We start from the raw sequence: 23,902 nt of genomic DNA, 5'->3' as shown, positions 1-23,902 counted from the left end.
TGATCTCAAACTACCAGTGCGGATTCCGGCAGGGGCGGACAACAACTGACCACCTGGTAAGGCTGGAAGCTTATATTAGAAATGCATTACTCAGAAGAGAACATCTAGTAGCTGTATTCTTCGATATAGAAAAGGCCTATGACACAACCTGGAAACATGGCATTCTACGTGACCTGGCGCTTATGGGGCTTAAGGGACACCTCCCCCGTTTTGTGGAGGAATTCCTGAAAGATCGAAAATTTCAGGTCCGAGTGGGCAACTCCGCTTCTGACACTCATGACCAGGAAATGGGTGTACCCCAGGGCAGCATTCTGTCAGTCACCCTGTTCAACATTAAAATAAATAGCATCATAAATGCGCTGTCCCCTGGCATAGAGTGCTCTTTGTATGTCGATGACTTTGTCATTCTTACTTATGGGAAAAACATGAACACCTTAGAAAGGAAATTACAGTTATGTTTAAACAAAATTCAGGGTTGGGCAAACTATAATGGTTTCAAATTCTCAGACTCCAAAACAGTTAGTATGCATTTTTGTAATCTAAGGGGACTCCACCCAGACCCTGAACTATTTATACACAAAAAGAAGATCCCTGTCGTGAAAACTACAAAATTTTTAGGCCTCACCTTAGATTCCAAATTTAATTTTCTCCCCCACATTAAGGAACTTAGGAAGAAATGCCAAAAGTCATTAAACATACTAAGAGTACTCAGCCATACGGACTGGGGAGCTGACAGAGATACCTTGCTGCTGCTCTATCGGAGTCTAATTCGATCCAAGCTAGACTACGGATCCATAATATATGGAGCAGCAAGGAAGTCGTACCTAAAAATACTGGAACCAATACAAAATGCTGCCCTGCGTCTCTGTCTCGGCGCGTTTCGTACATCACCTATCCCAAGTCTCCATGTGGAGGCTGGAGAACTCCCCATGGATATAAGAATGAAAAAGCTTGCAATGCAGTATATAGTCAAGCTAAAATCCAACCCCACGAACCCTGCTTTTGACTCCATATTTAACCCCACAGAGGTAGAATTATACAATCGAAGGCCTAACGTCATACAGCCGTTGGTTCTTCGAATGAGAGAACCCATCCAAAATTTAACCCCACCCATTGACCAAATCTCTAAAATAGAAACCCCTCAGAATCCTCCTTGGCTAATGAATAAACCCAAATTAAATTTATCCCTCCTTAATTTCAAAAAAGAAAATACAGACCCAAGCATAGTACAAGTCCACTTTAGGGAACTGCAGGAGAGCTACGGAGATTGTGGCACCATCTACACAGACGGATCCAAAATGGAGGGAAAGGTCGCGTGTGCCTGCTCCTTTCGGAACAAAACAATCTCCCGTAGACTCCCCGATGGCTGCTCCATCTTTACGGCCGAATTGCACGCAATATTGCTTGCACTTATGGCCGTAAAAGCATCAGAAAGGAGTAAATTTATAATCTGCTCCGACTCCAAATCTGCATTGCAAGCTTTGGGGCGGATGAAGACTGACATCCCATTGGTACATAAGAGCCTGAAGCTGTTGGACCTAATAACAGCCGACCGTAGGGATGTCACCTTCATCTGGGTCCCCTCCCATGTTGGCATTGAGGGAAACGAAGCCGCAGACAGAGAAGCAAAGAGAGCCCTAAATCATGCGGTGTCAGGAACCCAAATTCCCTACTCGGACCTGAGACAAAGTATTGCCTCTGCCACCTATCGAGAGTGGCAGAACCGATGGGAGGCTGAGACTCACAGTAAACTCAGGCAGATTGTGGCGGATGTCAGGTGGCGGCCCACATCTAAGGGTCTGACAAGGCGTGGTAGCACAACCATGTCCAGACTTAGGATTGGCCACACCTACATCACACACTCTTTTGTACTGAAGAGAGAGGAGCCCCCACTTTGCGAGTACTGTGACTCTCGCCTCACCGTGGAACATATCCTCGTTGATTGCCCCAGATACCAGGATGTCAGGGCGAAATATTTTAGAGCCACTAATCTAAAAACACTATTTAATAATGTCGACCCTGGGAAGGTACTGGGCTTTATTCGGGAAGTGGGGCTATCTACGAAGATGTGATTTCTGAATTTGTGAACATGCACTATTTACATTAGATTTTTACCAAATATTTAAATTTTTACTACCTTTACTATTTTAACTGTGAATAGACCTTGATTTTAATTATATGACTGTATAGAATCTGGCCCTTGTTGTTTAGAGAGAGAGTAGTCCTTAAGGGACTGCAGGCACGACATGGCCTAAATTGTGCCGATGTGCCTCAAATCAAAAATAAAAAAAAAATCCTAGATGATGAGATGGTAGATCTAGAACTCTCCTTTTTGTGTCTCATTGGTGTCTGCTGTGTCTCATTTCTTTAAATACACATCAACAAAGGCAGCTGAGACAATAAAGGATGTTTATTGAGAAGCGGAAAAAAACAACACTTTTGGTTTTATTTGATATGAAATGAGCTCGCTGTCTAGCTCTTTCATGGCCAGCCCAGCAACAGGTCATCATCACTAGTGTTTGATCTTGTTGTTACCTGTGATTTCACGTCCATGGAGTGACGACGCCCAACACAATCCACCAATTCATTATTTTTTCCTTTTACTTTTTGATGGGAAAGTCAAACAGTCAATACAACTAGTAAAAAACAAACTTGGCCTGGTGTAGTCAGGTGGTGCAGGCAACAAAATAGCGTTTGTTGTCTGCACCTACCCCCCACCCCCAACCTCTCCTCTTTTGTTCATTTACGATTCTACGCTCCTGCTCACCCTCCCCACCCCCCACTCATACACCTACACTTGGAAATCAATGCCATTGTTCTGAGACGGATACATATGTGGACGGAGGCGACAGTCAGAGAGAGAGAGGAGGAGGATGTAGAAAAAGAAATGAAGGGAGGCGGCAGAGAGTGTTAGCAGAGAGAGAGAGGAGGAGGATGTAGAAAAAGAAATGAAGGGATGCGGCAGAGAGTGTGAGCAGAGAGAGAGAGAGAGAGGAGGAGGATGTAGAAAAAGAAATGAAGGGAGGCGGCAGAGAGTGTGAGCAGAGAGAGAGAGGAGGAGGATGTAGAAAAAGAAATGAAGGGAGGCGGCAGAGAGTGTGAGCAGAGAGAGAGAGAGAGAGGAGGAGGATGTAGAAAAAGAAATGAAGGGAGGCGGCAGAGAGTGTGAGCAGAGAGAGAGAGAGAGAGGAGGAGGATGTAGAAAAAGAAATGAAGGAAGGCGGCAGAGAGTGTGAGCAGAGAGAGAGAGGAGGAGGATGTAGAAAAAGAAATGTAGGGAGGCGGCAGAGAGTGTGAGCAGAAAGAGAGAGGAGGAGGATGTAGAAAAAGAAATGAAGGGAGGCGGCACAGAGTGTGAGCAGAGAGAGAGAGAGAGGAGGAGGATGTAGAAAAAGAAATGAAGGGAGGCGGCACAGAGTGTGAGCAGAGAGAGACAAACACATTTAGACGACGGGGATACTTGACTTAATGTGACTGTAAGGATCTATTCATGTTGTCACTAACTACCTTTACAATGAAAACACGTGAAAGCTTGCTCTATGAACTAAATACCCAAACGATGAATTCTTTACACATTTGAAAAACAAAATGACAAAATTAATTAAATCCATGAACATTTGATGTGTTTTCAGTTGACGTTAACATACACACACACACGAGTTTCTTATGGATGGCGCCCTAGACGCAGAAGAATGTGTCAGGGGAGATAAAAACATATATAGTCTATTTACACCAACTGTATCCAACGTCTCTATCTGGGATCTGTAGTGCCCCCCCCCCCTTTCCTTATTTTCTGTCTCTTTCATTACGAGAATCAAACTCGCTTTGTTTTTTGCACCGGGCTTTTTGTGGATTTTTTCACTAGCTGACTGGTCTGCCGCATTGTTTGCCCGAAGCATATTTGCTATCACCCCCAAACCTCCATTTTCTTCCCCCCTTCAATCCACGAGATAATGTGATGGTATGTTTCTGGCGGCCATCAAACGGCGAGGGCGCTGGCCGCGGGGGTGGCTGATGGAACGAAATTACAATTCTACATGTGTCTGTACATTTGTTACAAATACACGTATAGATCTAGTCAGACTATTTATAGGTATGGTGGTAGTGTTTTTTTTGTTTTTATTTACACGAAAAAAAATTACGTTTTTAGCGGCCCCGAAAGGAGAAAAGACGCTATTAGTTTTGTGTGGCCTGTCTGTCCGTCCGTCCGTCCCGTTTAGATCTCAGAAACTAGAAGAGAAAATGAAAGTCGGACATCATGATATTTTAGTCCATTCAAAGTTCTGATGCAACGGCTACTTTTTTCTTTTCTGAAAGCGAAAAATCTAATTTTTTTAAAAATCAATTATGCAAGCAGTTTTTTATGAAAATAAACAATTTTTACAACTATTAATAGTAACAAACACTGGAGGCTTTTTAGTAAGGGAGATTGCAATTTACCTTTTTTTTAACACATTATGCTAATGGTTTTAGATTTTTGATTAAAAAAAAACAACATTTTTTATAATTGTATTGCTAAGTTATGTAAGTTCTGTCATACTAAATACTACATTAAAAAAATTTTAACTTTTTTTTTTAAAGAGAAAACGTCAATCTACTATGCAAGTAAGTTGGGGATAATTTAAAACAACAATTAATAAGTAGTTTTCCATATTATCGCGTGAACTGTAACATCTACCCAGCAGTCAAAGAGAAACCAAAGTAATGTTGTTTTTCCTAAGGAAAAAAAATATGTTTTTTTTTAACGGAAATGGTTTTTCTTTCCTTGAGGCTTTGAATAAAAGATTGACCCTTTACAAAACAATTAGATCAATTAAACACTCATTATAAGACATCAGTTAAGCCAGGTTCACATCTAACTTCACATTCACCTATCCCTTGGTCTGCTGGACCTTTGGGGCACCACACTTGATCTGTCAACCTTCTTTCTCCATTCTTCTCTGTCATTTGCCTTTGATAGAATTTCATTATGATATTCTTTCTGATAATATTGAAACCTGCCTTTTTACCTGCCTGGGTGGACGCCTTCTGATGGAATTTAATACCGATATTCTTCTGAAAATATTGAAACCTGCCTTTTTTTCCTGTCTGTATGGACCACTTCGGGGTTTGATTTTGAGTTTTTGTTTCCACACAAACTGTCTTTGTAACCTTGTTTGTTGTTTTTTTTTAAGTTTAGGTCCTTCAATTTTTGTTCTTCACTCAATTCACAATAGGTTAAGCAGCGGAGTTCTTGGTCATCGAGTTGAAAGTCTATGGCTCGAATCTTGGGGTTCTTATTGTTGGTAGATAGAAGACCACCAGCAGATTGAATCTTGCCTGTGCTCTTCTGAAACAGACGTCCAGTTGCCTATGTGTCTCTTTGAATCACTTCTTGTCCAAATAGTCTATATAGAAAGTTTATGTATAAAGGAAACACAAATCTCAACTTTTCTGAAAGTTTTCACTAGTTTTCTTCTGAGTTCAAACATTCACATAAATCTAGGTCTCCTCAGAATAGCCACCACTTTTGTTGGAGATACAAACATTCACATAGATCTAGATCTCCTCAGAATAGCCACCACTTTTGTTGGAGATACAAACATTCACATAGATCTAGATCTCCTCAGAGTAAACACAATATTTATTGGAGATACAAACATTCATATAGATCTAGATCTCCTTAGAGTAGCCACCACATTTGTTGGAAATACATTCACATAGATGTAGATCTCCTTAGAGTAGCCACCACATTTGTTGGAGATACAAACATTCACATAGTTCTAGATCACATTTGTTGCAGATACAAACATGTTTTGTGACCAGTGAGGAGCAACTTTTCACCGAAATTTGATACCGTGGTCCTTATATATTGATTTTAGATCTGTGAGACCAAGGGATGTCATCGATATTTCAAACATTAAAGCATTTGTTCCCCTTGAATATTTGGCCGACATCGCTGCCACGGTCTCAGACATAAGTCAAGCATGTCTCAGCATGTGTTTGTTTGTGTTTCTGACTGAAATATGTTGGACATTTCAGATATGTCACCGTCACTTGTCCAGCAAACAGGACGCCCAGCACCACTACAAGGCAGTCTGCCGGGCACTAGCCACAGAGGCTGGAGAACTGTTTACGTTTTTAGAAAGAATATCCACACACAAAGAGGTGAGTCACATGATAGGGTTCTATTTATAGATGCTATTGTTTATACAAACTATGATCACTAGGCTCTGCAATGTCACCAGAACTCACTAGACTCTCTAAACTCAATGGACTTCGACAAACCAACTTTCTGGACTCTCTATTACTACAATTTAAATAGAATTTATAAACTCTATCGCTGTAGTCTCTCTATTACTAGACTCTAAACTCAATAGACTTTCTATCTCAATAAATTTTCTGTTCTCGATAGACTTTCTAGACTCTCAGAGGTTTCTATGCTCACCAAACTAACTAAATCCTGTTTGGCTAATTTTAGTGAAACATCATGTGAATATTTGATCTAAATCTGTGATCAAGACACAACAGAATTATTAAACCACATTGTTTCTAGTAAGTAGTCATTTCAATGTGTGCCCGGAGGCCTACAAATTTTGTGTGTGCACTATTTGAGTTGTTAAAGATGAGAGATATTAAAACCAATAACCTTCTGGTGTTGGACGTTTTTAATAATGATTGGCGACATTCTTTAAAGATGTAGCCACTAATACAAACATACAAACACAATACAAACTGTCCTCACTTTTGAACATCAACCTACATTAGTTTTGATCTAGCCATGATCACATGATTGGTCGAAAAAATAATTGTTAAATAATTATGATCATCATTCCTCCAGCATTTCACTTTGAGACACCTACTTGGTTCTTAACTTTAACATTGCTGCTTGTTACAGAAACTTTCAGAAACTCTGGATGAAGATAGCAAGAGGTTAGATGAATTACAGAGAGCCGACTGGGTGAGTCCAGTTCTATTCATGGCTGCTTACTTGTTGTGCTAGCAAATTTGATTTGTCACAGGATTATTCTTTTAATGCAGTGAGGCCCAAAATACGGCCCGCAAAGTGTACAAACCCCCCCCCCTCCAAAAAGGAAAAAAAAAGTTGAAAAATTTATCTTTACCTACGTTAATGCTCTCTCTATTTCTCTGATGGGATGGTATCACGATCTTGAACGAGAAAGAAGAAGAAGAACGAACAAGACGACCTTTACCATTTGTGCGTTTATGACATTGGTTCCCAGGAAAAGTGACACGGATCTTTGCTTTTGTTGTAGAAGATAATAAGTCAACATATTTGATTGATAAAGAAAGTGTGGCTGTTTGATGAAACAACATATAAACGGTATTCTAAAATAAATATGGCGGCATTCTTTGAGACGCGAATAAAAGATTGTTAAACTGCGCCTAGAGATTGGAGGATCGATTGGAAAATTTACCAAAAAAAGAGACAAGAAAATGAGTCGTTGGCTAGATAGCTACAATGTTGCTCACATTTTAAGTAGAGAACTGAACCTATTTTCTGACGCGTAAAAAACAAACAGTAAAAAAATAAAATAGCCAAAGATCCCCATTAACTATGTAGTACTAAATCCACGGGTTTCTGAGTAAATAAAAATTTCCAAACAATTTATTTTCGTTTTTTTTTCATTAAAATGGTCCGCAGGTCGAATTAGGTAAGGCATCACTGTTTTAATGCTATCTGTATTTTTCATTAAAATGGTCCGCAGGTCGAATTAGGTAAGGCATCACTGTTTTAATGCTATCTGTAATGCTGACAGATTGGGATATTTAGTTTTAAATAGTTTTAAACAGATACTGAGACACACTGTATTAATATCTTCACAGAGTGACCACATTATTTATGGAAGACTAATGAAACATTGAGTATTTTGTCCCAGGAGTTGGAGGATACAATGAAGGCAGTTTGAAATAACCTGTGCAGTCAATGTAATTTGTTAACAAGGACCACATGAGCACCATGTGTATAGTCATAGACTTGGGGGTGGGGGTGGGTGTGTAGGCATCATTTGAATGGATTATTATGCACACCATGTAAATACACATCATGTGACTTCCGCTAACCTCATTACATTTTTTAAAGCACATTTACTGTAAAGTCTTAATAGAAGTCAGTAATAGAATGCTTCATGTGTCTACATCAGGAGTCTCTCTAGTTGAAATCAGGATCTTGCTAATTAAATAATATTTGACTTGCTAATTATATACTATGTTACTAACTAATTAAATAATATGTGACTTACTAATGAATGCTGTTTATGTTCTTGTGGTGTGACAGGCCTGTCTCTGGGTGCAGGTGACTAGGTCACTACGTCAGGGTGTCAGGTTAAAAAAAGTAGAGCATGTCAGCCTGCCCCCCTTGGAGTACGAGTTGACGCCCTTTGAGATGCTGCTGGAGGACATACGCTCTAGGAGATACACCTTGAACAAAATCTCAGTAAGTCTTTCTCTTTGTGCAGCATCGCAGAATCACATGTGTGCCTTTAATCACCATGTAAACAAGAGAACTAGAGCTATAGTAGACTTTTAATAGGAACACCCTGTGGAAATGGTAGCTGTGAAGGATAACTCCGGGGCTATATTTGTTGTCTTTCAAAACAAAAACGGCTTCCTATGTCTTGTGTCATTTTGCATAGCACTGGTTTTCCGGATTAGCATAGTACTGCTTAGCGACTAGCAAAGTATTGCACTGGGAACTAGCATAGTACTGCTTAGCGACTAGCAAAGTATTGCACCGGGAACTAGCATAGTACTGCATATAGACTTTGCAGATATTAGCTTTTACTGCAGCGGTTCTCAACCTTTTAAGCTCAGCGACCCCTTTTTACAATCCCCAAATCTGCCGCGACCCCCCCCCCCCCACACACACACACACAGACCCAGCAATAGAAGAATGGACAAAAACAATTTTTTCGATGGTCTTAGGTGACCCCTGGCAAATCGTCAATTTGACCCACAGGTTGAGAACCCCTGTTTTACTGCATAAGACACTTTTTATTTCACAACAGATACACAGCCTCACTGTCATTACTTGGGAACTATGTAGATACACTCTAAGAAGTCTTGTGTAAAAATTTACTTTTTAAAGATTTGTTAAATATAATGAACTATTGCCCCACTTAGTTTGCATGCACAATGCAGACACTGTCTGTGAGCCCGAGACATTAACAAATGGTGATGTGACTTTGTATTCATGTCTGAGCACTTGATGGCCGTCACGTGGATGTTCTTGTAGTTCCTGTTGACATCACATGACATTAGAAGCACATGACTTACACGTCTTTCCCCTTACACAATTATTTTTTGTCACCTTATGTTTTTGTATCCATTAAGGCTGGGGGAATGTGTTCACCCTATTAACACAGACAAGACACATTTTACATTGAAAGTTGGGGGGGGGGGGGGGCGGACTATCATCAAATAGCACAAAATCTTGTCATGTCTCTGCCCCCAAATGTAAAAACGGTGTTCCATCACTAGAAGTGCTTTTGTTCACTCTTGAGACAGAAGACTTTTCTACTTCTAAGTCTCCCCCCCCCCTCCCCCCCCTCCATTTTGATTTTCCACTTTTGCATTAAAGGTTAATGTTCAAAGTGCTCACGTCTGCCGAGTGTTGTGTGTGGTCAGTTGTTACTTCCCGCCTCGCCAGCCTAAGTCCAGCGCAAACTTGTTATGTGGCTGATGATGGGGGAGAACTCCCAGTGTTTTGCGTGTGTGTGTGTGTGTGTGCGCGTGCGTGTGTGAACGGAATCCTACTGAACGGAAGGATAGGGTCCAAAGGGAAACAACCCTGTCCCTAGTTCAATACATTACATCGTCTGACGGTGGTGGACAGAGGTTTGGAGAAAGAGCTTTCACAATCGGTAGGATTTAGTGAGGAGGGGAAGGGGCCAGGAGGGCTGCCTTTCACTGAGGGGCGGGTAGGGGAAGGCCTACCAGCAAAGTCAACTTTGTAGTGTTAGACGTCTTGGCAACTGGTCAAAGTAATTAGAAAATGTGGCTAATTTGTGAGTCCAGGCGTCATCTCTTCACTGTCACCATTTTGTTTTAGCTCGGTGCAACTTTAGTAGGAGTAATTTCCCTTTTTTCCTTTCATTTCTGTAACTTATAAAAAACTGTTGCCATTTCAAGAGGGAGGTTTGCAAGAGAAAAAAACAACAAGGCCTTTGACATTTACAGTCAGGTAGTTAGTAGTTTAAGAATCCTCTATTTCTAAATTTTATTGGGTTCAAAAAAGTTGCTTTTTTTTCTCAAAATAAATATGTAGGGAAAACTGTGGTTAGTGCTGGTGCATTCTTTTATTTAATGAAATGAAAAACTTAGGGGGGAGAACTTTTGGTAAGGAGTGGAGACAGGAGCCAAGCACACATACCAGAACCTTGAACACATATTGAAAAAATATACTAAAAAAAAAAAAAAATTCAAATTAAGCTTATATCAGGAAAAGAACTGCATATTGACAGCCATACCTCTCAATAATAATAATAATTAATAATTTTATTTTTAAAGCGCTGTTAACAAACAAAATGTAGGCTCAAGGCGCTGTGATAACATTACAAACAGACACGAAGGCTAAAATGACAGTTAATTTTAAAAGTTTTAAACAGATAGGTCTTAATGTTCTTCTTAAAAGTGGTGTAGCATGTTGTCTGTCTGAGATCAATGGGGAGTGAGTTCCAAACCTTTGGTCCGTGAACTGAAAAAGCCCACAGACCGTAGCTTTTGAGGGAGAAACGTAAGATAATGTAATATCTATTTCCCTTTTTATATATCAAACTGATTTAACTAATTACCATCAATTAATTTATACATTGTTTATATTTTTTAATATATTCATGTTTTATTAAGGACAATGAATTATTGATAACTTGATCCAAGAATAGGAATAGGGTAAAATAAGGTATACAAAACTTTGTACCAGACAGACAGACAGAGGGAGTGTGTTGATAACAGCTTTGTAATGAAGATACTTATGAAATGTAATACTGTTCTATGCTCACTGTTCCAATGTGTTCATCTTCAGTTCTTTCATGGTGTTATGTTTTTGTTTTTTTTAAGTGGAGGGGCATAGAAAACAAAATGTGGGTGTGGGGGGGTATTGGGTGGTGAAAAGATATGACTTGGTGTTTTGGATAAGTGAAGCTTTCAACTAAGCAAAGACAACTGAAGAATGTGTGATTGATGATTCAATAGCATTACCAATTGATTATGGAATGATTGTATTTATTTGTAGATGGTAAAGATAAAAAAGCAATATTTGCATTGATTGTCCACTCCTGTTTTTTTTATATAGCAGGCAGACAATGGTCAGCTCCCACACAAAGTCAAGAATGATGCACATGCCTATATACTAGAGTTTATCAGGTCCAGACCTCCACTTAAAAAGGTCAGTATTTGCCAATGTCTCTCTATCCTAATTTTCGAAACAATAAAAAACAAAAGTTGGTATTGTCCATAATTAATAATGAACTAATTCCTCTTACTTCGTGTGTTTAGTTTGAATGTCCTATACTAGATCTAAGTGCAGTGTCTTTTAAAACTTACAGTGTTTAGTTTGAATGTCCTATACGAGATCTAAGTGCAGTGTCTTTTAAAACTTACAGTGTTTAGTTTGAATGTCCTATACTAGATCTAAGTGCAGTGTCTTTTAAAACTTACAGTGTTTAGTTTGAATGTCCTATACTAGATCTAAGTGCAGTGTCTTTTAAAACTTACAGCGCCTCCTGACAAACTCATAAAACTTCTATGTGCAAAGGGAAGTAATCATATAAATTGATTGCATCGCCAGTCTAAAGTGTCTCGCAGCAGCTGACCCTTGGTCATGTCTCTTGATTATTTGTTTGGCTCAAAACTACTTTTAAGATTGCTTCTTCCTCACCCAGCCCCTGCTGACATTTATTTGTGACAGATTTAAACTTCAGATATAGAATCAAAGTGTTTAAAATATACTGACTTTGTGCTAGGCTCACTTCTAGTATCATGGATGACTTTAGGATTCATAATGCACAGTGAGTGATGTTGTACACATTAGGTCTAGAATAGTTGGTCAGTGCAGAATAGATGATGTCTAGACTAAGTGGTCAATTCAGAATAGATGATGTCTAGACTAAGTGGTCAATGCAGAATAGATGATGTGTAGACTAAGTGGTCAGTGCAGAATAGATGATGTCTAGACTAAGTGGTCAATGCAGAATAGATTATCTAGACTAGGTGGTCAGTGATACATTGTTTGTGTCTGGACTGGGTGGTCAGTGATACATTGTTTGTGTCTGGACTGGGTGGTTATGCTAGTCTTGGCCTACTTTAGTGATCACGAATAGGATATCACGCCTAAATTTAATCATGGGTAGACCAGATAATAGAAAATGGATTATACATAGACCAGGTAAAAGTAAAAAGGTTATGGATATACCAGGTAAAAGTGAATAGGTTATGGATATACCAGGTAAAAGTGAATAGGTTATGGATAGACCAGGTAAAAGTGAATAGGTTATGGATATACCAAGTAAAAGTGAATAGGTTATGGATAGACCTGGTAAAAGAGTGAATAGGTTATGGATAGACCAAGTAAAAGAATGAATAGGTTATGGATATAACAGGTAAAAGTGAATAGGTTATGGATAGACCAAGTAAAAGTGAATAGGTTATGGCTATACTTAGTGATCTCTACTGGAAACTAAAAAAAATTCACGTGACAGCCTTTTAGTTCAGCAGAATGTTGGCGGAGTTGTCATTCCTGAAGAATTACAATGCAAACACAAAATAAAGATAAAACACACACTCACACAAGTATTTTGATGTCTTGATTGTAGTCACATGCAGATAGTTGATGATATTTTGTTTGATGTTTTTCACTTAAGATCGTACACGTACAGATCGTACTAGCTGAAAGAAAATTGAAATAGAAGAGAGTGTCCATTTGTGTTGTGATGTTAAAAGACTATTAGAAAACTTTCCGTAGATATAATAGGATTAATAGCTATCCCATAGTTTATTATAATCTTTATGATTGCTTTCACTGAAGAGCATACACGCCAAACATTGGGAAATAATAAAATCAACGGAATTGTGGGACAACTGTCTGTTTATCTACATTCATCTTCTATCTTTCTGTCAATCTATCTACCTCCATCTTTCTGTCAGTTTATCAACATCCATCTTCTTTCAGTCTCCGTCAATCTATCTACATCCATCTTTCTATCTACACTTATGCTCTATCTATCTGTCAGTCTTCCTACTTAGATCATCAATCTTTCTGTGAAACTATCTACATCATGTGTGTGTGTGTCAGTCTTTTGTATAGTCGCCCTATTCAGCGTTGTCTTACAGTCTTACCGCACCCATTTCACATCTTGTATATCTGTGTAATAGAGAAGCTGTATAGGTCTAGTTAGTAGCGTTCCGTGTAACACTTCTTCATGGGAGTGCTGCTATTGTTATTCTGACCCGACTTGGTTTGCTTATAATTGCACAGACACCATTACACAGGCACTCACGCTCATATTTGGGGGGGGGGGGATCTTTCTCTGGTCATAATGTTTTCTTCCCGTGGTCATGAGCAACTCTCTCTCTCTCTCTCTTTAATTTGTTTGTACATCCACACACCCCCTTTGACTTATAGACCTACACAGATTATCGTATAGTATTATATCCCGTGATAACGTGTTTTTTTATATTCATGATTGTTCTAGTCGCTACCTAGCTGCAGGATTGTTCTAGTCGCTACCTAGCTGCAGAATTGCTGCATTAATTGCCAGATCTTGGGTATCCAGGGCCACACCGAGACACGTGTGGCGGTAAAAATGTCTCTCTCGTGTACTGCTGCGGGTCATATGTTTGGGTCAATGTGTTCAGAGTGCCAGTCACTGACTCTTGCCAGACTCAGTTCTGCTGTAGTCTAGGAACTAAAACAATGTAGCCTTGCGTATCTGGACGAATGCCAATATCCAATTAAGGGAAACATTTAATTCACTAAAGTATAGCTTCTGTAAAATGGTAAGAGTCTAGTTGAGTTGTTTCTATTGAGATCACGTGATAGTGTAGTTCAAGTGTGTGTGCTCACAGAGTCAAACTTTTGGAAAGGAAATTATTTGTTCTTTATTCATATTTCATAGCAATGGAGATTTTTCTTTTTTGTCGAGATATTTGGTACTTTTTTTTGTGTGTGTTTTTAATTAAATAAAAAAAACACCTCAGCATCAAAGTGTGCGGTAAATATATAAGATGGAATGAAATCGAAGTTATTTATTTTCACAGACGAATTTTAGTATCCTTATTATAAGCGAGAATTAATAAAGCTTTTCGCAAATTTTGAGAGTTTCAGTTTGAGCTAGTAAATGGAACTGAACTGATTGAAACACGAGTTTTGTAGACCAGTTTGTCTCCCTCTATCAAACAACGTTTGCACCATTAAATTGTGACAAAGAGTGGATAGTAGCTTTCTTTTGGGTTACTCATTTTGAACATGAAGATCTACAATCTTAACATCTAGATCTAGTAGAAACTTTTTTTTTAGGCTTAACACACACACGCACTTACACACACATATATATAAATATTCTGTGCTTATCAATATTCAACATTTCCTCATTTTCAACAACATATCACTGTTACAAGACTCATGCCTTACAAAAGTCTCTGTAATAAAAGCATCTATATGTTATATGTAATCTCCTGAACATCATTTTCTAGAAAGTAAATGTTAGCCAAAGACTTGAATATCTGTTCGATCAGGTCGGTACCCATGGGACGTGTCCTTTCAGTTGAAGAATTATATACCAAAGTCTTTTTGTTAACTCTCAGTGTATAGACTTTCAGGGATTCACACGTTATAAGTGTGTGTGTGTTTGTTTTTGGAGGAAGATGTTTTTTCTTAGTACTGTTCTTAAAGAACTTACCTATGTATATCTTTGGTGATTCGATTTTTTTTGAAAGGAATAGTCAGTATCTCAATAAAAGTAGCGTGATTTGTGAGTATATTTAGTTTGTTTGTTAACCTGTACCAAGAAACAAGCACTATACATTCCTCCTTCCACTGATACCCAAATTTATTGAATTATTATTTCATTCGATTCTTCTAGTTGTTTAATTTTATGGGAAAAGTGTTTTTCTTTCTTCATTTTTAAGCCTTTTTTTTAACCTTGTGAGATTGTGTTACTTCAATGTTGTCACCAAGTTTTCTTCTTTGCAACAGGCACGACATGGCCTAAATTGTGCCGATGTGCCTCAAATAAAAAATCAATCAAATCAAATCACTTCTTTGCAAAGAATACATAACAACCAGCCAAATATACACAATACATAACAACCAGCCAAATATACACAATACATAACAACCAGCCAAATATACACAATACATAACAACCAGCCAAATATACACAATACATAACAACCAGCCAAATATACACAATACATAACAACCAGCCAAATATACACAATATTTCTTTTTTAAAAACAAAGCTTAACAAGGGAAAAAGCTGTACATTTACAACCATTTCTCTGAATACTGTAGGATTGTATTTGACCCCTCAACACAAGATAACATTAAGAAACTGGAACAGGCACAAAATGGAGCAGTGAGATTCATAATAAACGAATATTCACGTTTGACTATAGTAACACCTTTAGTAAAATCACTAAATTTAGAAAGCCTTCAGGACAGAAGACTCAGAAGAAAAGTAGCAATTATACACTTAAACATAATCTTCAAATATAAAAACAAATTTAATAAAATACTCAGAAAGACACAAAGATAAAGGAACCTTTCTCGTTCCATATGCTAGGACAAATTTGTACAAATGCTCCTTCTTCCCTAGTGCTATTAGAGCATGTAATGGGTTGCCTGAGCTAGCCAGGAAAACCAGTGACTTGGCAGAATTTAAGTCATTGGTTAATATGCATGACTAAATGCATGACGCGTAGGACGTAATCATCTTCTTATTTCTGTATTACATAAGATAAGATGTTTCTGTATCGAACAAAATGTATTCATTGATTGGTGAATTGAGGGATTCATGTTTTGTGAAGGAAAATGAATAATTGTGCAAACTTGATCTTAGAATGGGGAAAAATTTGCTTTTACAAATACAGGAAGTTATTTTTTTTTGTTTGAATAGAAAAAATCCTTGAATTCTAAACATGTTGAAAAATTTACTATTTACTCTTGCTTTATTTATCGAAGTAATTTTAAATAAAACTTTTAATAAAAAATTCATGTTTTCAATAGTACAAAAAAAAAGGGCTGTTAAGTTGTTTTAAGAGATCACCACTTTTAGAGACTTTTCTACAAGTTTTTATTTTTTTAAATAGTTTTAAAGTATATCTTCCTGCCATCTCAATGTAAATCATACCTTCCTAAATGTAACTATACTTATTGATAGGATTCTTGTGAAGTTTTGAGTGTCTCCAGTAAGAACTCATTCTATAAGGTGATACAGTGGTCTTAATACAAACATAACTTAATAGGCTTCATCGCCTGACACGGTCATCAGGTGACAACATGAAACCATGGCACTGTCCGCCCCCTGTCAGGCGATACCCCCGCCTCGAGCTGGACCAGCAGTACGGAGTACCCCCAAACACACCCACAGAGTTCATGGCTCAGTTTTTTGCCAGTCTTGAAAGGAAAGGGCTTTTGCGGGTAGACGAAGGAGAGGGCGTGGATGAGGACGCCTTCACGCTCCCTGCCCGTAGTGTCGGGGATTCCAGGGTGCCGGACTTCACCTCTGTGACGGGAGATAATTTAACTGACATTGAAAGTAATAGACACCTTGGCAGTCTAGATTATCACACAGAATGTCGAGAGGAAGTACTGGAACATTTGACAAGACCGTGGGAAAAAGAACAGGTAAGACTAGACTACTGCATGAGGATAGATCTTTGTATATTTGATCCATACTATACCCTTTTTTTTCTTGAACAAATATACATTTAAAAAAAAAAGCCGGAGGAATTTCGTTGTTTTCTTGTATTAGAAACATCCCTGAGTCTATTGTGATGGATACAATATATGTTTCGAAATATTCTTGGTCGTCTGGTCTGCCACGTGATCTCCTCGTCAAGCCTTGATAATGATATGGTGGAGCTTTATTTACAATTATCTTCTCTAGGGCTCGCTGAAAGGGGAAACAAATACACAAAGACATTGCAGAAGGCTTGACCGGGGGGGGGGGGACACCACAAGCTTACCAAGTAACAGAAAGTGAGGATAACGAGTGGTGACCTCTCCTCTACTGCAATATCTTACCGTCAATTTGATTTGGTCCTCATTTACATCTAGTTGTTACAAACTCTAGGTTTCCTAGATCCACCTATAGTTTCCTAGATCCACCTATAGTTTCCTAGATCCACCTATAGTTTCCTAGATCCACCTATAGTTTCACAGATCCACCTATAGTTTCCTAGATCCACCTATAGTTTCACAGATCCACCTATAGTTTCACAGATGTTATCTTCCCTCCTCTACTACTATTGAGTATCTACTGGCGAATTTTTTATATTTTTTTTTTTTGTGGAAGTAAGTTTTTTCCGACTGTGTTGAATGTTCACTTGTTGAATGTTCACTTGTTGAATGTTCACTTGTTGAATGTTAACTTGTTGAATATTCACTTGTTGAATGTTCACTTGCTTGTAGCTATGTCTTCCTCTATTTCTATGTCTTCCTCTATTTCTATGTCTTCCTCTATTTCTAGGTATTACTAGTGATCAGTAATATTTTATTCTGCGGTCTGTTATTATCTTATCTTTATTAGATCTACGAACCCTGCTAATGAAAAACTATCTTCTGGTTTTGTAAAAGCTCTTACTCTATCACTAGTGTAATATCTGTAGAGGAGCTGCTGTAGTAGTAGTAACCTGTAAATAAATTAGTATCTGTTGGTACATCTGTTTTCTTTCCTTAAGTACTTTGCAAATGCATTTGTCTTGTAATGTTAACATTGTTCAATCCTCTCAAAAGCTAGCTTTAAAGGCTAGTGAGCATCTGCATAATAATCCTAAATTTCCAGAATGTTCTCTTTGGACTTGACCTCGTCACCTTTTTTTTTGTCTGTTGGTGGGACACAACCGTCTCTCTCTATTCCTCTGTCTTTTCCCGATATTAGTCTCTTCCATATACAAGCCCGTTACTATATGTTGTCACTTCCTCTGTCTGCCTCTCCTGCTTTTCCTGGTACTGTTCCTTGCCGAGGGAATCTTTGCGAGCCCAGACTTTACTTATGAAGTTGTTGAACTTCCTGTCTGTTAGTCTTGTCTGCTTTATCGAGTAAGGATTTATATTTTTACATGTCTATATGTCTAGATTGACAGTGTTGTTCATGGGATGGACAGTATTCAGAGTAATTGAAGTAAATGTGTTTGCACCTACATCTCCCTTGCCTTGACTATTTACAATTCTGAGGATATTTTAGTGCGTATGTGTTGGGGGTGGGGAGGGGATATTGCATAGTATTTAAACTTTTTTGTTGATAACGGCTAGCTGAATGTATACAGCATACATGATTATTCATCTCACAGCCCCTTATTCTGACAATCTCTGAAACCTTGACAATCCAGTTATTTCCCTTGTGGTGTACATCTCCATGTTGTGATCTAATCTCCGAGAGAACGTGACGTCACTCATGTTCTCCTCTAGCATGATGCTCTGTAGTATCCGTTTCATCCTTGGCACATTTTTTTTTAAATCTCCATGTCCACTTAGTGTAAGTGTCTAAGACATGAGCTGAGTTGAACTGTTGGAATAATGTGTAGTCTAGGATGGAACATGACTCTAGCCCAAAGGTTTACGGGTCCAAGTAATCGAAACGAATACAAATATTAGTTCATTAGTAAGTAACAAGCAAAATATAATAATCCTTTAAAACAAAAAAAAGCTTATCTAAGTTTGTTTTTTTAAAATACCCTTACAACTATATCTGTCAATATCTTATCTTATCTTATCTTATATAATACAGACGTTACTTCAAAAAAGAAGATGATTACGTCCTACGCGTCATGCATTTAGTCATGCATATTAACCAATGACTTAAATTCTGCCAAGTCACTGGTTTTCCTGGCTAGCTCAGGCAACCCATTCCATGCTCTAATAGCACTAGGGAAGAAGGAGTATTTGTACAAATTTGTCCTAGCATATGGGACGAGGAATGTGCCTTTATCTTTGTGTCTTTCAGAGTATTTTATTAAATTTTGTTTTTGTATTTGAAGATTATGGTTCAGTGTTTTATGTATGATTGCTACTTTACTTTTGAGCCTTCTGTCCTGAAGGCTTTCTAAATTTAGTGATTTTACTAAAGGTGTTACTCTAGTCAAATGTGAATATTCGTTTGTTATGAATCTCACTGCTCTATTTTGTGTCTGTTCCAGTTTCTTAATGTTTTCTTGAGTTGAGGGGTCCCAAACGGAGGATGCATATTCTATTATTGGCCTAACCAAGGTTAAGTAACATTTTAGTTTTATGTTCTTATTTGATTTATAGAAATTTCTTTTAATAAATCCTAATGCTTTGTTTGATTTTTTTGTAGTTTCATCAATATGTGGATTCCATGATAGTTTTTCATTTATTATAACACCTAGGTATTTTGCGTTTTTAGTCTGTGATACTGGTTTGCCATGAATAAGATAAGTGGAATTAATTTGTTTTAGTTTTTTTGTTACTCTTAACAACTGACATTTTTCTGGGTGGAAAGACATGCTCCAATTTGATTCCCATTTCTGTTATTCATCTAATTCTCTTTGTAAAATATCTGTGTCTTGTGTTGTTTTTATTGTTCTATATATTATGCAATCGTCTGCAAATAATCTGACTTTTGTTCCTGAACTAATGCAATTTGGTAAATCATTTATGTAAATTAAAAATAGTAGTGGACCCAAGACTGTACCTTGAGGTACACCTGAGTTTACCTCTGCCTCTAATGTAGAAGTTATCGCCCTCTTTGATACCAAGCAAAATAATTAATAATCATTAATTAATTAACTAATTGGTTAACTTTTTAAAATTGGATTTTGGTATTGTCTTCGCCAATGAAGAATTGTGCAAATTTTCAACTTGATCCGAAAATGGGTGTGGTAGAAATAACGTGTTCCAATTTTGTACCCGACTGACAGAGTCGATATAAGCTTTGTAAACAGTAACTTTGAGCAGTAGGTCTAGATGACAGACAGTCGATATAAGCTTTGTAAACAGTAACTTCGAGCAGTAGGTCTAGATGACAGACAGTCGATATAAGCTTTGTAAACAGTAACTTCGAGCAGTAGGTCTAGATGACAGACAGTCGATATAAGCTTTGTAAACAGTAACTTCGAGCAGTAGGTCTAGATGACAGACAGTCGATATAAGCTTTGTAAACAGTAACTTTGAGAAGTAGGTCTAGATGACAGACAGTCGATATAAGCTTTGTAAACAGTAACTTTGAGCAGTAGGTCTAGATGACAGATAGTCGATATAAGCTTTGTAAACAGTAACTTTGAGAAGTAGGTCTAGATGACAGACAGTCGATATAAGCTTTGTAAACAGTAACTTTGAGAAGTAGGTCTAGATGACAGACAGTCGATATAAGCTTTGTAAACAGTAACTTTGAGAAGTAGGTCTAGATGACAGACAGTCGATATAAGCTTTGTAAACAGTAACTTCGAGCAGTAGGTCTAGATGACAGACAGTCGATATAAGCTTTGTAAACAGTAACTTTGAGAAGTAGGTCTAGATGACAGACAGTCGATATAAGCTTTGTAAACAGTAACTTTGAGCAGTAGGTCTAGATGACAGACAGTCGATATAAGCTTTGTAAACAGTAACTTTGAGCAGTAGGTCTAGATGACAGACAGTCGATATAAGCTTTGTAAACAGTAACTTTGAGCAGTAGGTCTAGATGACAGACAGTCGATATAACTTTTGTAAATAGTAACTTTGAGCAGTAGGTCTAGATGACAGATAGTCGATATAAGCTTTGTAAACAGTAACTTTGAGAAGTAGGTCTAGATGACAGACAGTCGATATAAGCTTTGTAAACAGTAACTTTGAGCAGTAGGTCTAGATGACAGACAGTCGATATAACTTTTGTAAACAGTAACTTTGAGAAGTAGGTCTAGATGACAGACAGTCGATATAAGCTTTGTAAACAGTAACTTTGAGAAGTAGGTCTAGATGACAGACAGTCGATATAAGCTTTGTAAACAGTAACTTTGAGCAGAAGGTCTAGATGACAGACAGTCGATATAAGCTTTGTAAACAGTAACTTCGAGCAGTAGGTCTAGATGACAGACAGTCGATATAAGCTTTGTAAACAGTAACTTTGAGAAGTAGGTCTAGATGACAGACAGTCGATATAAGCTTTGTAAACAGTAACTTTGAGCAGTAGGTCTAGATGACAGACAGTCGATATAAGCTTTGTAAACAGTAACTTTGAGCAGTAGGTCTAGATGACAGACAGTCGATATAAGCTTTGTAAACAGTAACTTTGAGCAGTAGGTCTAGATGACAGACAGTCGATATAAGTTTTGTAAACAGTAACTTTGAGCAGTAGGTCTAGATGACAGATAGTCGATATAAGCTTTGTAAACAGTAACTTTGAGAAGTAGGTCTAGATGACAGACAGTCGATATAAGCTTTGTAAACAGTAACTTTGAGCAGTAGGTCTAGATGACAGACAGTCGATATAACTTTTGTAAACAGTAACTTTGAGAAGTAGGTCTAGATGACAGACAGTCGATATAAGCTTTGTAAACAGTAACTTTGAGAAGTAGGTCTAGATGACAGACAGTCGATATAAGCTTTGTAAACAGTAACTTTGAGCAGAAGGTCTAGATGACAGACAGTCGATATAAGCTTTGTAAACAGTAACTTTGAGAAGTAGGTCTAGATGACAGACAGTCGATATAAGCTTTGTAAACAGTAACTTTGAGCAGTAGGTCTAGATGACAGATAGTCGATATAAGCTTTGTAAACAGTAACTTCGAGCAGTAGGTCTAGATGTGAATGAAAGGACGTTGAATGTGTCCCTGTTCTTGTTGTTGGTAAATCTTAGAACTTTTTGATGTACACATTCTACACTCGTCCGTTTTTGTAACCTGAGGCTTCTTTAGGTACGTCTAGTTTGAAGGAACGCTGGTGACTGATTGCCCTTGTCTTCCAGACAATCTTGTCCTTAGGAAACTTAGACATATTTTATTTAGCTCCTGTAATTATTTCCCCTGGCAACGTAGTTCTGGTTTTAAAAATGTGGTCTTCTCTTGAATCGACTTCCAGCTTGTTTTTTTCGTTTTGGTTGCTGATTGATTTTTCTTGTACTAGTCTATGGTTGTGTGTTTTTAAATAGATGTAGATTTTTGGTTTCTCGCAGATCTTTTGACACCTATGTGATAATAGGTAAATTTCAGAGTAATTTACAGTCTGTATATAATAATAGTGATGCACTATATAATAAAAACAAATTTTATAAATGATAAATTATGTAAATTTACGTTCACCATTACAAAACATAGTTTTAGATCTTATATTTTGACTTAGTATGAACACATGTAAACACTACGGATACCATATGCGCACACATCAATTATTATTTATTTTTAAAATTTCCTCTGAAATTACATGGGACATTCTAGAGTTGACTAAAAAGCCACGCGCTATTGACCATTAGACCCCGAGCGAAGATTTCATTGGTACCTGGCGTAGTTGTGGAGTGATAGTGTGCAATAGTCAAGTTGTCTGGCCACACCTTCTGGTCAACTCTTTGGCCTCGACAACATCGGGACTCAACTTCGCCTACTTTAGAAATCTTTAAATCTTAAAGTGAATAGTTCTCAATGAATTGTTTTGTTTATCGATTACTGGAGTTTAGAGAAAAGCACCATTTTGTATAACCTTAGTTCACAATGTCGCCATTGTCAGGGCTATCATTGAAATGTTTATTCTGCACATCGCCACAATTCCAATAACGAATGATACACACGTGAGTGTTCTCCATCTAAGAGTTTGAAGAGTACATTGCTTTCTGTTGATTGGCTTTTTGTTGAGTCAGGTCAAAGTTCTTTGAGAAAAGTCGTGTTGAAAGAACACTTCCTATTTAAACAACAATTGTTACACGCTGGATGGTTTGTTGCCTAGAAATTATTCTTCAATGCGGATCTGTGGATTAGGGCGGCAGGACTATCGTTTGCTAGTAACAAAAGAAACGCGTTATTCGCATGTTACATATGCCAGCTACCCGAGAAATGCATAGTACACTTGCATTAGCGAAAAGAATGTACCAAAATAATGTATCCACAACAAAAAGGTTTTCTTGTTAAATATGCAAGTGAATATTTAAGTTGAAATTACAACCATCGGCAATAACTAAACATTCCATGTTTCCCTTTAGAGAGCCCTTCGCTCCATGGATTCAATATTTCCAGTGAATCTTAAAGGATTACGGCACGACATGGCCTAAATTGTGCCGATATGCCTAAACTCAAAACTCATTCAATGTTTCCAGACCTTGGATGACTGCCTTTTCGTGGTGTATGCACTGCCCCGCTATACCACTAGATTGCGGCTAGAATGTGCACTTCTGGAGTTGCGTTGACGTTACGATGGCTCCTTTTTCTTTTTTTAATCCTTGCCGGTGTTCATTCCCCGCCGACCTTCGGGAGTTGTGAACTTATCTAGATATTGATAGATTAGATGTTACTTTATTGACAATTGAAGGATTGTAAAAGCAAAGGTCACAAATCTGGAATCAAACACTATTTACTGATTATCATTATAGATCTATCTACCTAGTCTAGGTTTAGGTCTTAGTCTAGATCTTGATTAGTATCTAACAGACTTAAATCTAGATGTAGATCTAATAGTAAGTAATATATATATATATATATATATATATATATATTTAGATTAGTCTAGATCTTGATTAGTATCTAACAGACTTAAATC

General features: G+C 37.7%; 1 protein-coding gene across 3 annotated transcripts in view; it reads left to right on the top strand.

Moving 5' to 3' along the window:
• Positions 1 to 23,902, top strand: part of LOC106052037 (protein spire homolog 1-like) — a 96,478-nt gene that overhangs the window by 57,514 nt on the left and 15,062 nt on the right. Inside the window, exons 4-7 of one of the 3 annotated variants that reach the window (XM_056034471.1) lie at positions 6,022 to 6,147; positions 6,878 to 6,940; positions 8,279 to 8,437; positions 11,297 to 11,386. In XM_056034471.1, coding sequence (XP_055890446.1) covers positions 6,022 to 6,147; positions 6,878 to 6,940; positions 8,279 to 8,437; positions 11,297 to 11,386 — 438 coding nt within the window. Of the gene's footprint in view, positions 1 to 6,021; positions 6,148 to 6,877; positions 6,941 to 8,278; positions 8,438 to 11,293; positions 11,387 to 16,289; positions 16,847 to 23,902 lie in introns of those variants that run through there. The other 2 variants (XM_013207280.2, XM_056034472.1) reach the window with 2 other exon arrangements.

Source organism: Biomphalaria glabrata, chromosome 7 (assembly GCF_947242115.1).
Source record: "Biomphalaria glabrata chromosome 7, xgBioGlab47.1, whole genome shotgun sequence".
Taxonomy (NCBI): Eukaryota; Metazoa; Mollusca; class Gastropoda; family Planorbidae; genus Biomphalaria; species Biomphalaria glabrata.
The sequence above is the reverse complement of the archived record's forward strand: the minus strand, read 5'-3'. Positions and strand labels throughout refer to the sequence as shown.